The sequence below is a fragment of the Myotis lucifugus genome, unplaced genomic scaffold (assembly GCF_000147115.1).
Source record: "Myotis lucifugus unplaced genomic scaffold, Myoluc2.0 scaffold_246, whole genome shotgun sequence".
Classification (NCBI taxonomy): Eukaryota; Metazoa; Chordata; class Mammalia; order Chiroptera; family Vespertilionidae; genus Myotis; species Myotis lucifugus.
Genome location: NW_005871294.1, coordinates 258,178 through 272,297, shown reverse-complemented (window position 1 = coordinate 272,297; position 14,120 = coordinate 258,178). Strand labels below are relative to the sequence as shown.

Below are 14,120 nucleotides of genomic sequence, written 5' to 3'. Positions count from 1 at the left end.
GGGTGAGGATAAACAAAAAATAATACTGTCCAGTTTCACTTACTTGCTGGACACCAACTTTTTAACTAGCTTATCTCCAGCCTTCACTAACTCAATTTGGTGGGCTCTCCCCCTTTGAAGAACTACCTCCTCTTAGTAAGGCTCAAGAAAACATGGGCCTTACTAATAGGGAGACCAGATAATGGAGGAAGTGAAGAAATACATAAAAAAGAATGTCTTCCATGGATTATTTCTCCATTCAACAAATTAAGGAGTATATGTATTATATGCCAGGCACTGTTCTGGGATCCAGGGACTTATCAGTCAACAAAACAAGACAAAATAGTATGCCTATTAGAAATGTCTTCACAACTTGCAAGGAAAGAGATCCCTATGCTCCAGAATACCTGCTGTGGAGTTAGGGGGTTTTTACATATTTTGGTCCTGATATACCCAAGAGAAATACAAATCCCATTCTCTAATACAACTGCAAATTTTCTGCTGATCCTCTTACACAGGTTGCATCTTTAATCATCACCTTTAAACTAGTTTCCAAGAGTGGAGTTCCTAGGCTTAAACTTGCCTCCCCAAACCCGAAAGTGTGGCACTTTGGGCATAAGCTGCAGAGTAGACCAATTTTCCCAATCCTTATCAACACCCTGGAGGGCAACCATGGTCAATGTGACATCTGAGGGCAATTTAGACCCATCAATTCTCCCTCACACTTCAAAATACCCTCCAAGGGCTGCCCATCTTCCTGCTTAACCTATAGAACTGGTACTGGAAAAAAAAATACTGTTGCCTCTAATCATCGGTTTGTGTTTTAACCCAAGGCTACATTCTAAAAATACCTCCAATCTGCCTACCATTCCGGACCCTGGCATTGGAGATGAGTGGTATACTCTTCCCTTAACAGGGATGGGGAACATCCGGCCTGAGGGCCATAAGGCCCAAGAAATCATTTGGTCTGGCACGGCCAAGGCATTAGGGGTGAGTTAATTAAACGTTTGACCAAATATAGCAGACTAATCTTTCAGGTAGTAATTTTGTATGGCCCAGAAATGATACTATAAACATCCAAATAGCTGTTGACAGAAAAATGGTTCCCCACCCATCTTAAGATAAAGATCTTTAATCCCACATCTATCTACTGAGATAAAAGGAAGGTCTAAAAGAGAGAATTCAGCCTGAACATCACCCAACAGCAGTCCTGGAGGCTCTTTGGAGACACCACCTATTGTCTTCTGCATGAGTCAGGCCCTTTCCAGAATCCCAAAGGACCACAGACTTGGAGGGAGTTCAGGTTCGAGTCATCAAGACGATGACCTAGGGATTAGAAACCATCTCTGCTGCCAGGTTCCAATCATTTTGGATTTTTAGTTTTGAAAACAAACGACTGGATAACGTAAATTTTAAGTATTACTAAGTGGACCTTTTAAATAGATGACTGAGTAATACTTCATCTAGATTCAGAAACTCGAAAATAAAGGAACACACCAAAAACAAAAAGTCTTTTTGAATCAGGAAGGTGATTTGCATAGAGGGGTTTCCATAGGATGGCAGTGTCTCCTGCCTTCCCCCCAGTAAGTAAAGCTCTTGATTCTAAATTCAGTGGACAGAGGGCCAGGTTTTATCTGATGCTTTCCTCCGGGTGCAGGGCCCAGGATTTCTCAACACAGCAGATTTGGGGGTGCGGAAACCGTGTGTTTGGGGAGAGTTAGAGCAACTCTAACCTACACACACACCACGAAGGCTGAAATCTAGGAAGGCCTAGAAAAGACGAACTCATATTCGAACGTTTTGCAATATATAGTAAAGAAAGAAAAAAGTGCCTTTCTCCCCGCGCCTATTTCATGCCATTAAGGGAAACTGACTCAAGCTTTCTCCGGTGAGCAAGGCCAGAAGCGAAACGCAGGGCCCACTCTCCCCCTCGCTACTCCGGGGGCGCAGGATGCTAACCGCGGCCCGGGCGGACTCGGCTCCCAAGTGCCGAGAGCTGCCCTGAGCTCGCCGGGCCAACCCCGCTCCGGCCTCCGCCTCCGGCGCCGGCTCCGAAGGCCTTCCCGGGGCCCAAAGTCCACGCCCACCGGGCCCAGAGAGGGCGTTGGGGCCTGCTCTCTCCCGGCACCAAAGGCCTTCCGCGGGTGGTAGGCCGAGTCGCAGGGGGGTCGGGGGCGCTCAAGGCCCCAGGGCTCCGCGCCGGCAGCGTGGGCCCGCAGACCTCACTGGGCCCGCATGGCCGTTCCAAGGGAGACAATCAGGTCGGCCGGGCCTGCATGACACAGCACGATCTGGCCCAGGCCCCGACCCGGGCCCAACGCAAACCCCGCCTAGGGGGCGCACGGGTGCGTAGCGTGGCCCAGCCGGCTCCTCCTTCGCTCCCGTCCCCTCGTCTCCTTCCTTCCATGTCTCCCTCTTTCCCGGTCTCCACCTCTTAGACGCGCCCACGGCCAGGCCCAGCCGGGCCTACCCAGCGCTGAGGGGCCCCCCGGTGCGCGCCCCCGCGGCGAGCGGGCGGGCACGCGCACACACACTCACTCAGCTCCGGAGGCCATGGCGCGTGCCTCTCCCGGCCGGCGGCTGTGGCAGCCCAAGGGTAACGGCTACGAGGGGTGGCAGGAGACCGTCTGGACCAGGGCTCGGCTCTCCCGGGCGGGGTGGCGAGCAGCGGCGACAAACCCGCAGGCAGCCTCCCTGTCGCTTCCTCCCAGCGGCACCCGTGCGGTGGGCGGGCAGGAGACGTTGGCTCCTGATCCGCGAGGAGGCAGCGGCAGCGACGACTGGAACGACGGCTACAGACGCTTCACTGAGACTGAGCCGAGAAGAGCCGAATCATCGGAAGAAGAGGTACGCTCACCTCAGCCAATCAGCGCCTGCCCTAGGGACTCCCGCCCGCCTCTCGGCGCCTCTCCCCAGCAACCCACGGACCAGAGCCAATCAGAAAATTCGCTTTGGCCTGGCTCCCGCCTCAAGTATGCATCGCCACGTCAATTGGCTGCAACGCTACGCTTCCTCGACGGATTGGTATTCTCCACCAATCAACAAAAGGAATGGGACCAGCTCGACTGGCGGAAGGAGTGTTCAATCTCTTAGAGGCGGACTCTCCCACTTGGCTCCAGCTCATTGGCTCCTGAGTTTATCCTGCTGGAAAAACCTGGCACAATGGATTGAACCCTTGTATTAGTCTGGTATTATTGTAGTATTAACCTACACATCTGTCTTCTTCCAAAATGAGGATTCACCCTAACCCTTCTCCTTGCTCCTTCAAAATGCTAACTCAGGCCACCCCTACTCTGGACCCTTTTTAACTAGCACTGCAGCTCTCAAACCACTCTATTTTAGTCATTGCACCCTCTGGTAAACGCTAGTCCCGAGGCGTTACAGTTCTTTGGGGCTTGGAGGTACACTCTTCCTCTTACCACTGGGTATTAATATTAATGATTTGAGGATGGAGGGCACCCAGTCCAGAGAGAGGTCAAAAGGCTACCAAAGAACACAGCAGATTCAAGAGAGCCTGAAGCAACAAGAAAGTTGCATGCTGAGTTGAAGTCTTTGGGCCCAAAATACCAGCTAGCCCTGACTATATTCAACAGGCAGTTTTGGTAGCTCGTTAACTTGATTCATCCTTCAGACACATTTGACTGAGGCAGTCTACTCTCAAATTCCTAGAATTTGGGATTAAGGAAGGGGTGGGAAGTCACTCTGAGAGACTCAGGTTTGCTTGTCTCTCCCCTCTAAGAATCAAATACCTGCCCTTGTCATGGAAGGCCTGCCTAGACCACCTTCCAGACCCACCTCCACTCATTCTGTCAGCTCACACAGGATGTTGTGGCTTGGGGCTTTGCTTTTAGGCAATAGAAAGGGCTAAAGTCTGCTTTCTAAGTAAGCATTCCCCTAGCCCAGGGGTCCTCAAACTACGGCCCGCGGGCCACATGCAAATACAAATATTGTATTTGTTCCCGTTTTGTTTTTTTACTTCAAAATAAGATATGTGCAGTGTGCATGGGAATTTGTTCATAGTTTTTTTTTAAACTATAGCCCGGCCCTCCAATGGTCTGAGGGACAGTGAACTGGCCCTCTGTTTAAAAAGTTTGAGGACCCCTGCTCTAGCCCTTTCTTCTACCCCAGTCCTCAAGTCATAAGGTAGATGATGTTGGGAGATGGCACCTTAGACAACCAGCACTCAAATGAACCAGACAGCTGTGTATGTAGTATATGTAGTAGGCAGACAAGAGATAGATATGAGATTTTACTCAACACAAGAAAAGGGGAAACAGGGGGAAAGGTGCTATGAGCAAAGTCAATGCCTTGTTGCGGGGAGAGGTTTCTCTGGAACCAGATGGCAATAACTAGGCCAAAAATTTTTTTCAGGCATATCACCAACCTTTCAAAAGCTGGACTTATATAGGAATGGTCATCTCCAAACACATTCCCCAAGGATGGTAAAGCAGAAAGCCCTCCCCACGGAAAGATGGCCCACCGGGGACCCAGCTCAGATTCTTTTAATCTTGGCAGCTACTAGTCACAAGGCTCCAGCAGAGATGTCCGAAAATCTTCAAGAAGGGTTTCACGGTCAGGAGGACGAATCCAGCTCAAACAGGTTTCAAGGTACAGGGGGAGAGACCTGGAGAGCAAGAAGGGTGAGGCCTAAGAGTAAAGGATAGGTGGAAGGTTGGGTAGCCCCTCCCTCCCTTTCATTCACCACCACCCACCCCAATAGGCCCAAGGATTCCAGGACACCAACTGCTCCTAGACCCAAGCCAGCAGGCCTCATCCTCACCATGTAGCATTCTCCTGTGGCAACTTAGTTTGGGCCTCCAGCCTCCGCCAAAGAGCAGTGGCCTCATCCCTCCGATCCAGCCTCCTTAGAGTCTGAAGCAGGTGAAATGAAGCGTCTCCATTACCTGTAGTCCCACCCCAGAATACAGAATCTTAGAACTTGACCCAGTCTTAGGCATCATTTTATGAAAGGGGAAACTGAGGCATAAAGCAGGGAACTGTCTTGCCTACAGTCACATACTAAACCAGGAGATTATTCCCAATCATTCCTACCCCTAAGCACTGCCCGCCCAGGATAAAGGGCTCAACTAATTCTGCTCCTGCCCAACACCATCATTGTCTTTGTGTCTGAGGACATTGGGAAGACTGGGAACTCTTAGAGGCCTTCATACACACTTGTATATGTCTTGTGTACGTCTGTGTATATCCCTAGTTATATACAGCACAATCCCATTCACCCCTCCTATCTAGGAACATCACTCACTACCTCCCTCATGAGCCTTTACATCCTTGTGCATCTATGCATAGCTGACGTCATGCAAATATACATACCTGGGCACACCTGCACACTGAGGAGGAAGTCCTGTAGTGCTTTGGTATCCTGGCCACTGGCCACCCATTCTAGTCCACGACTAATCAGGGCAGCTGCCCGAAGCTGTTGTAGTGCCACATCTGACAGACACCCCTGTTCACAGTTGGAAGCAGGCCCTGGGGATCCCCAAAGTCAAGAAGTGTGTTACCAGCCACGAAGTTACTAACTAAAACCCCAAGTCCCCTCTATCTCTTCTTGTGTCCGGAGTCTCTTTCTCTTAAATCTCCTGTTGGGCTGGGTCACATGTAAAGGGAACTGATATCCACTACGACCACTTTCAGGAGGGAAGAGGAAAACTGAGTCTAGATTACCTTGCTCTTTATCCTTAGGTATGTACCGGAAGAGCAGCTCAAGGCACCTGAAGTGGGACATAGAACAGTGGTAAAGAGGAGTCAAGCTCAGAAACTCTGGGGTGAAGAGGTAAGAATGGAGCTCACCAGTTCAAGTCCCAATCAGAAAATTATCCCTCCACACTTCCCCTAGGGCCCCCTGGTTGGCTTCCTGGGCTCACCGGCTAAATTCACTAATTGCTTGTTTTGGGTCCCCTAGTTGCATCCATGCTTGTCCCTGAAGCAGGTAGGTGGCAGAGACCCAGGGTGGGCAGTGTGGTGACTCCTTGGTTCCTTTTCTGGCATCTTTCCACAGCCAGGGCATTTTTGGAAGCAGAGATGATGTACGGCTCAGCAGCTCCTCACATATGGTTAAAGCATCCTGAGCTTGGCCTGCCTGGATCAGTGCTGCTGCTGCCTCCAAGAATATCTCAGGCATACACGGCCCTCGGGGGCAGGGAGGTGGAGAAAACTGGGGTGGGAGAAAGATGCAGTGAGCCACCACCCCCAACCTCTGGTACCACATGGAAACCACCCATTGCTTGCTGCCCTGGATCCCCTGTTCTGGGAAGCCTTCCTGGTCTGCCCCCTCTACCCCCTAGACTGGACAGACAGAACAGCAGAGGAAAAAACACAAAACAGAAATCCTGCTCTATTCCAAAGGAGACTCCAACTCTTTCCCCACCCCAACTGTAGAGAACCTTGAAGATATACTCACCTTTGGCTCCCAGCCATCCAACAACAGGGCCAGTAGGTCCAAATAATGCTCTACTGCATCCTCTGTCCTGAGGAGTCATAACCCATGAGCCTTACATTAGATCCTTGCAGGGACCTCCAAAGACTCCTAGCTAAGGGAGGGATGCTCAAGGGTCCTGGGGAGTGGGTGGTCTTGTGGCTCCAACCTTGACTCAGTATGGATATACCCTACTTACAGAATGGATTTGGGAGGACACTTCAGAGTTTTAAAAATACAGGTTAGTACACAGACAATAGAGGGGTGGGGGCATATGCTGGGGGACGGGAGTGGGCAGAGAGAGGTCAGTGGGGGGGGGGAAGGAGACATATGTAAAACTTTCAACAATAAAGAATAAAAAAAAGATAAACATGTACAAAAAATTTAAAAAATAATAATATACAGGTTAGTGTCTGGGAGAAGAGTTCAGGTCCAGTGGCAAGGCAGGATGTTGAGGAGTGGGGACCTAGGTCCTGCCACTGATTCATTCATCCCTCTGACTCACAAGAAGAGAAACTGAGTCAAGGTTGGAGCCACAAGACCACCCACTCCCCATCCCTGCTGGCAGCGCGCCCTAGCCCTGTTTGTATTTTGGGGCTGCAAAGCGAGATCCAAGCAACCACGTTACCTTGGCCTGTCGAACTAAAGGATGCTTTAACAGTGGGAAGAGGAGCTCGTGTGAGCAAGGCAGGACCTCACCTTCCCGTCTGTAGACATCGGCTTGCTAGCAGATGTTTGACCTGGCTCAGTGTGCCACAGTGAAGGGGTGAGGCTGGGTCAGGTTGTGGGAGTAGCAGCTCTACCTCAATAAGAAAATGGGGGACTTCAGAGCTAGGAGTGACACTCAAGGCCTGAAAGAGACAAAATAAGAAAGTATATCTATAATCTTTCGAAGCCATGCTTCCTTCCACTTATACCTTGATTAATTGCCTCACACAAGCACCCCAGCAAGCCCCATATCTTCAACTGGAATAGTTCCTTACCTCAACCAGAAGCTCCAGACTCTCCAGCTCTGCTGCTGTGTTCCCCAGTTGCTGATACAGCCTAGAGGCCTCCAGAAGCGGGGGACCACAGATTAATCCCCCCTTCAGGGCTGCAATCAAGTAGAGCAGAGCTCTCTGTGGATTGCCCTAGAGGAGAAGACGCAAGCCTCAGCCACCCTCACAAAGAAAAAAGCTGTCCATAACACCCATGGTTTCCCCAACCCACCCTAGCACTTTCTTTACCATCTTTCGGAGACAGGTCCCCAACATTGTGTACACCTGGACCAACACAGGCCGTGGGCATAGACCTGAGGCTGCTTCATGCAGGCTGATCAGTGCCCTGGGCAGGTTTCCTACGATCAGCTCCTGGAGGCCTGAGAGCAATCAGGGTGTGAGCTTAGAGAGGCCCATAAGACACGAATTAAATAGACTTATATATAGAACATGACAGGAAAGTCATGAGGCTAGAGACCCCTTAAGATGGGGAATGGGGAGGAAGGAATGAGACTGCTGACCTTGGCGATAGGCAAATGCTGTCAGAAGGATATCCCTCAAGCCTTGGGCATCCTGCAGGGTCAATGGGTCATCTGATTCCTTAGCTGGGGGGCTCCAAGTTTTTAGATGGAGCAGCAGATCCTCAGAGGACCCATTCTGGGAGAGGACCAAAGAGGATCCAAGTCTGTAACTATTTCTTTTTCTGTTTCAGTCTACCCTGGCTGGACCTTGAATTCAAGGGTCCTTCTGATCCTGTTCCCCCAATTCTAAGAGATAGTTGTGGGGAAAGGATAAAGGGAGGAAGAAAAACCAATGATCATCTATTCTAGAGTACCTCCTCACTCAGGATAAGCCCGTGAGGACACGGGGCAAGGACCATGTTTGAATTACTGATGAAAAGACTGGGAAGTGACTTCTGCAAGGACATGAGAACCCTACCACCACCTAAGATTATTAAGTGTGTTTTTTTATTGATTTTTTTTAGAAAGAGAGGAAGAGAGAGAGAGAGAGGGAAACATCTATTTGTTTTTCCGCCCATTTATGTATTTATTGGCTGACTCTTGTATGTGCCCTGACCAGGGAATAAACCCGCAACCTTGGTGCATCAGGATGCCGCTCCAACCAACTGAGCTACCTTGCAGGACATAAACTACTTTTAAAATGCTCCCAAGAGAATCCCTCCAATGAGCGACCAACCAGAGGAAGGTCACCTAAGATTCCTTGAGAGAACATAGCAGCCTTTCCAGCACAAAATGATCCTACTACAGCTGGGAGGAGTGGGAGGAAGGAAAAATCCCGTAGATCCAGGTCACTTCCCAAATTACCTGGCTGCCATTCAGGGTCTGCAGCAGCAAGGTCAGGTCCCCAAGATGGTCAGTGCTCAGCCAAAGGGCAGCCTGCAGGCCAGCCAGGTGGTGAAGGGCAGGGAGCAGCTCCGGCAGAAGGGAGGAAGCATGGAGGACGGAGTTCCACAGGCCCCTGAGCCCACATTCCAGCCTGGGCCCCACCTGTTTCTGGGTCTCCAGCACTATAGAGTACACACACACACACACACAGCTGAGATAGGACCTCATCTCTGGCTTCTCTTTTATACAGGAGTCCAAAGACCACAAAGGTGTTCCTGGTCTGAGGAGCACATGGAAGATCAGAGAAGGGCATCTCTCTTCATGGAGGTGGCAGATTATGTTGCTCCTCCCATCCCCCTTGCAAGGACTTAAACCCAGACTGAGGCTGGCAGGGGCATGGGAGACATTCTCTGGCCCTCACCTCTCTCCAGGCCCCTTTGGATATCCTGTGCCTGGTCCTCAGTGAAACCCTGGGCCAGGCTTGCCCTCAGGGTAATGAAGTTGCAGATGACCGTCAATTCCAAGGGGAGAACAAGAACAGCTGCAGGGAGTCCTAGAGCAACAAATGCTGGTCTCACAGGCTGCTCCCCCATAAAAGAGTCCCTAAACACCCCACCTCAACCAAATGGCCTCAATGAAGAATGCACCCTTTAAAAAAGAAAAGACTCCTTGGACAGAGTTTGGAAAGGGCAAAAAGTTCTCCAGATTAGACCATTCTGGGAACCATGTCTTCAAATGCTGCTGCTGGTGTGTGTGTGTGTGTGTGTGTGTAGCCAGGAGATTCACTTGTACAAAGACATCCACTCCCTGTGTGTACCTTAAACAGCCCCCCCCCCCCATCCTGAATAATCGCCTCAATCCCAGAAATGGTGAAGAGGTCTCTGGCTGTGGAGGGGCAGGAGTGTGTGGGTTGCGGGGACAGGAGTGGGGGAGTGGGGGGGGGGCGGTTTGAACTGACCATCCTGAAGAGGACCCTGCTTACCCTGCAGACTCTGGAGGAGTCCTCTGAGCCCTTCCAGCGCATCTTGAGCCAATTGCTGTCGCCTCGGAGACAGACCCAAGTCCTGAGCCACCTGCCAAACATGGGGTGTAGCGTCACGGAGAATAAGCCATTTCCTCTACCCCTGCAGCAGTGGCAAGGGGCGTCATTCTCCAGTCATTTCTGGCTTTAGGAGGAAGTCAAGCTCACCCCCTCCCCATTGGCTGGGGTAAGTCCACAGCAAACCCTCTTTCTGGTATTTTGGGGCTGCAAAGCGAGATCCAAGCAACCACGTTACCTTGGCCTGTCGAACTAGCTGGTCATTCTTTTCCCTCCACAGGTCCAGGCAGCTGGCTTGTGGCACTGAGGAGCCCAGAGGGGTCTGACGGGACATGGCTGAGCCCGGAGACCTGGAGAGGGCTGAGAAAGGGTAAGCCTGTCCCCACCGAAGCCCCCACCCGAGGGGGAGGGCCGTGCACCCTCCTCGCGGCCCGCCGGCTCTCACCCTCGCCTCCAGTTGGCCGGGCCGGCAAGACTCTCAGCTGCTGTTGGTTGTCTCCGAGGTACACTCCCCCGCGGGAAACTCGAAAAAGAAACGATCCGGACACGCCAGTGAGGAAGGCAGAGGCGGGCCGGGAGCCGGAGGCGTGTCTCAGAGCGGAGTTCTACCGCTCGCCGTTCCACCAGCTGGACTCTCGAGCCCAGGCTTTAAGAAATCGATATTGAAAACAGAGCCCGCGGGCTCAGCGCCTCCCTCACAGCCACACTTCCAGGTCTATGGTTTCCCCGCCCTCCGGGGAGGGCAGGCCGTGCGATGCATTCTGGGAATTGTAGTACCGCCGAGAGAAGCTAGAAAAGTTTGGCCCGGAAGCAAGTGTCTCCAAAAGGAACCGACAGGAGACCGAGGCCCTGGGTAATCGGGCCATCCTTTTTCTGTTCACCATGGAGCATCAACACCCTCACCACAGTCGGCTCGACCGCCTGCAGGCTGCCTGCTGGCAGCGCGCCCTGGCCCTGTTTGTGCAGCCTGCACTGCTGCTCACAGGTATAGTACCTGCCCAATCCTTTCAGCAAATGGAGCCAGGAGACTTGGATATCCGGGTGCAACAAACAAAAAACAACTGCGACCATTACCTCACATAAAATCAACTCAAAATGGGTAGGTTGGACTTCATTAAAATGAAAAACGCTTATGCTACAAAGACACCATCAAGAAAATTCAACCACAGCCCGGCCCACGTGGCTCAGTGGTTGAGCTTCTGTCTATAAACCAGAAGGTCATGGTCCGATTCTGGTCAAGGACACATGCCTGGGTTGTGGGCTCCATCCCCAGTGTGGGGTGTGCAGGAGGCAGCTGATCAATGATTCTCTCACATCATTGATGTTTCTCTCTCTCTCCCTCTCCCTCTCAGAAATCAATCAAAATACATTTTTAAAAAGAAAGAAAATACAACCACAAAGTGGTAAAAAATGGTTTGCAAACCATACATTTCATAATGGACTTGTATCCACAACATGTAACTCTCAAAGCTCTATAATAAAAAGACTTACTTGAAGCATTTTAAAGCAGGCAGAAAAAAAAAACGAGCTGATATCTTACCAGAAAAGATACATGAATAGCTAAGAAGCACACAAAAAGATGCTCAACGTCATTAACCATTAGGGAAATACAAATTAAAACCATGAGATACCATTATGCACATACACACAAAGAATAGTTATAATAAAAAAGACAGGTAATACCAAATGTTGGCGAAAATGTGGAGAAACTGGAATCCTCATACATTAAAGATGGGAATTTAAAATAGTACAGTTACTTTGGAAAAGTTTGTCAGTTTCTTTAAAAGTTAATCATAAACTTATATGACCTAGCAATTCCACTCCAAGAAAATGTGGACGAAAGGGGCCACATGCTAACCTGACAAACTCAGAGGTCTGCATGGGAGTCTTGCAAACTCAAAGACCTAAAGTAACCACAAAGGATGGTCTGAAATTAAACTTTAACTAAAAGCAGTTATGGTGGGTAGTCACCTCCTAAGCCTGTATCTTCCCTGATGAGGTCAACTTTTACCTTAACTGAGCTTATTGTCTTTTTGCATCTACGATAACATATTATTGAAACGTCAGGGTAACTTGTAACTTTTTTTGGACCCCTCAGGGCACAACCAAATATCCTGGGCTCCAGGACAGATACCACAAATTCCTTCATTGTTATTATCATGTTGTTGACTGCTAACTATCCCACCTAAGTAATGTGTCTATCATTTTACTTTTTATACAATCCCAGAGGTTCCCCCCCTTTTGCTTTCTCCTGCCTCCCTAATCTATCACCAATGGATTTCATGTAACCCACTTATGTCTCCTCCTTTGATGTAATGTATAAAACAAGGTGAAAAAATACCATTCTCCAGAGCATTATCCCAATCCATTGAGATTCTGCTTCCTAGCAACTGTGGACAGGTTGGCTCAATAAACTCACAAAAATTCTTTATAGGTTTGAATGTTTTTATATTAACAAAATCCTCCCAAGAGAAATGAAAACAGACTTGTATGCAAATGCTCATAGTAGTTTATTTTGTTGTTGTTGTTAATCCTCACTGAAGATATATATATTTTTCCACTGATTTTTAGAGAGTGGAAGGGAGGAAGAGACACAGAGAGAAACATCGATGTGAGAGAGGTACATCTATTGTTGCCTCCCGCACAGGATGGAACCTGTAAGCAAGGTACATGCTGCAACCCGACCTTTCAGTCCTCGGCCAGGGCACTCATAGCAGTTTTTAAAAACATATTCACAATGCTTTTAAAAACTGGAAATAATCCAAATGTCCATCAGATCATAGCCATGCAATGGAATATATGACTCAGCAATAAGTCATAAAGTGATAATGTACCAATATGGATGAATCTCACAACCTTATTCTAAGTCAAAGAAACCAAACCAAAAGACCACATATTGCATTCCATTAATATGAAATGTCCAGAAAAGATAAATTATAAAGACAAAAAGAGTGGGAGGGGATTGATTGTAAACAAAGACAGGGAATTTGTGGAAGTGATGAAAATTTTCTAAAACTAAATTGTAGCACTTGATAATAGTTTTTTACATATGATATGAAGAGAACAACATGGCAAAAGAAAAAATAGAATAAAATGAACATCAAAACTTTAAAATTTTATTTTTATGTGCTATATAAATAGGTTAATTAGCAGTATAACTAAATAGTAAGGCTGCCAGTCTCCTTCAGACAAATGAACAAACAAAACTTTAAAATTCTGTGCTTCAAAGGACACTGTCAAGAAAATGAAAAGAGCCCTGACCAGTTTGGCTCAGTCGATAGAGTGTTGGCCTGCGAACTGAAGCATCCCGGGTTCGATTCCAGTCAAGGGCATGTACCTTGGTTGTGGGCACATCCCCAGTAGGGGGTGTGCAGGAGGCAGCTGATCGATGTTTCTAACTCTTTATCCCTCTCCCTTCCTCTCTGTAAAAAACCAATAAAATATGTTTTTAAAAAAAGAAAATGAAAAGATGACCCACAGAATGGATAGAATATTTTCAAATCATATATGTGATAAAGGACTTGTATCTAGAATATATAAACAATGTTTATAACTCAATGATAAAAAGAAAAGCCAATTAAAAAACAAAGGATCTGCTCAGCCTGCGTGGCTCAGTGGTTAAGCGTAGACCTATGAACCAGGAGGTTGATTCCCGGTCAGGGTACATGCCCAGGTTGTGGGCTGTCCCCAGTGTGGGGCATGTGGGAGGCAGTCGATCAATAATTCTGTCATCATTGATGTTTCTCCCTCTCTCTCCCTTCCTCTCTGAAATCAATAATATAAATTATATACAATAATATATATATAATACAAATAATAAAGTAAAAGGTGCAAACAACCCAAATGTCCATCAGTACATGAATAAACAAAATGTGCTATATCCATACAATGGAATTGACCATAAAAAACAAAGTACTAATTCACACTGCAACATAGATGAACCTTGAAAACATTAGGCTGAGTGAAAGAAACCAGACATAAAAGACCACATATTATATGAATCAATTTATATGAAGTATCCAGAATAGGCAAATCCACAGAAACAGAAAACACATTAGTGGTTGTCACAGGCTGGGGGCAAAGAGGATTGGAAGTGACTGCTAATGGATAAGTGATTTCTTTTGGGGGTGATGGAAATATTCTGGAAATAGTAGTGGTGGTAAGACACTGTAAATGTACTAAGGGCCAATGAATTGTACACTTTCGTTTGTTTTCAAGAGAACATTTATTGGGTAAATTACAGAGGTAGAAAAAGTAATTCCTAGAAGAAATGGGCTTAGGAAATGAGTTATGGAGGTAAAGGGCCCTTGGAGCTTGGGAGAAAGGAAGCCAGGTAACCTGCCTGG

The 14,120-nt window shown here is 48.3% G+C and overlaps 2 protein-coding genes across 5 annotated transcripts in view; both read right to left on the bottom strand.

Annotated features, from left to right (window-relative positions):
* Window positions 1-2,909, bottom strand: part of VCP (valosin containing protein) — a 16,372-nt gene extending 13,463 nt beyond the window's left edge. Inside the window, exon 1 of one of the 2 annotated variants that reach the window (XM_006098722.3) lies at window positions 2,518-2,909. In XM_006098722.3, coding sequence (XP_006098784.1) covers window positions 2,518-2,534 — 17 coding nt within the window. In that variant the 5' untranslated portion in view covers window positions 2,535-2,909. The remainder of the gene's footprint in view (window positions 1-2,517) is intronic. The other variant, XM_023762448.1, reaches the window with a different exon arrangement.
* A 1,304-nt stretch (window positions 2,910-4,213) lies between these two features.
* Window positions 4,214-11,035, bottom strand: FANCG (Fanconi anemia complementation group G). 3 transcript variants are annotated; one of them, XM_006098720.3, is made up of 15 exons: window positions 10,220-11,032; window positions 10,013-10,134; window positions 9,718-9,808; window positions 9,157-9,288; window positions 8,715-8,917; window positions 7,911-8,046; window positions 7,639-7,769; window positions 7,396-7,542; window positions 7,112-7,263; window positions 6,398-6,464; window positions 5,862-6,151; window positions 5,662-5,708; window positions 5,311-5,466; window positions 4,760-4,883; window positions 4,214-4,603 (listed from the first exon to the last, which is right to left on the bottom strand). In XM_006098720.3, the coding sequence occupies exons 2-15, from the start codon at window positions 10,106-10,108 to the stop codon at window positions 4,498-4,500; spliced, it is 1,878 nt and encodes a 625-aa protein (XP_006098782.1). In that variant the 5' UTR covers window positions 10,109-10,134; window positions 10,220-11,032; the 3' UTR covers window positions 4,214-4,497. The 3 variants fall into 3 exon arrangements, with proteins under 3 accessions (XP_006098782.1, XP_014319809.1, XP_023618217.1); XM_014464323.2 differs by having other exon boundaries at window positions 10,013-10,124; XM_023762449.1 differs by lacking the exon at window positions 4,760-4,883 and having other exon boundaries at window positions 10,013-10,124; window positions 10,220-11,035.
* Between the last annotated feature and the right edge of the window lie 3,085 nt (window positions 11,036-14,120).

Bases quoted from the DNA above. Each gene is read 5' to 3' on its own strand.
- FANCG (XM_006098720.3), bottom strand. From the start codon at position 10,108: ATGTCCCGTCAGACCCCTCTGGGCTCCTCAGTGCCACAAGCCAGCTGC. The intron at 8,918-9,156 runs GTGAGGGCCAGA...TGTACTCTATAG, and splicing joins CCAAAGGGGCCTGGAGAGAG to TGCTGGAGACCCAGAAACAG. The intron at 7,770-7,910 runs GTCAGCAGTCTC...GATTGCTCTCAG, and splicing joins AGCATTTGCCTATCGCCAAG to GCCTCCAGGAGCTGATCGTA.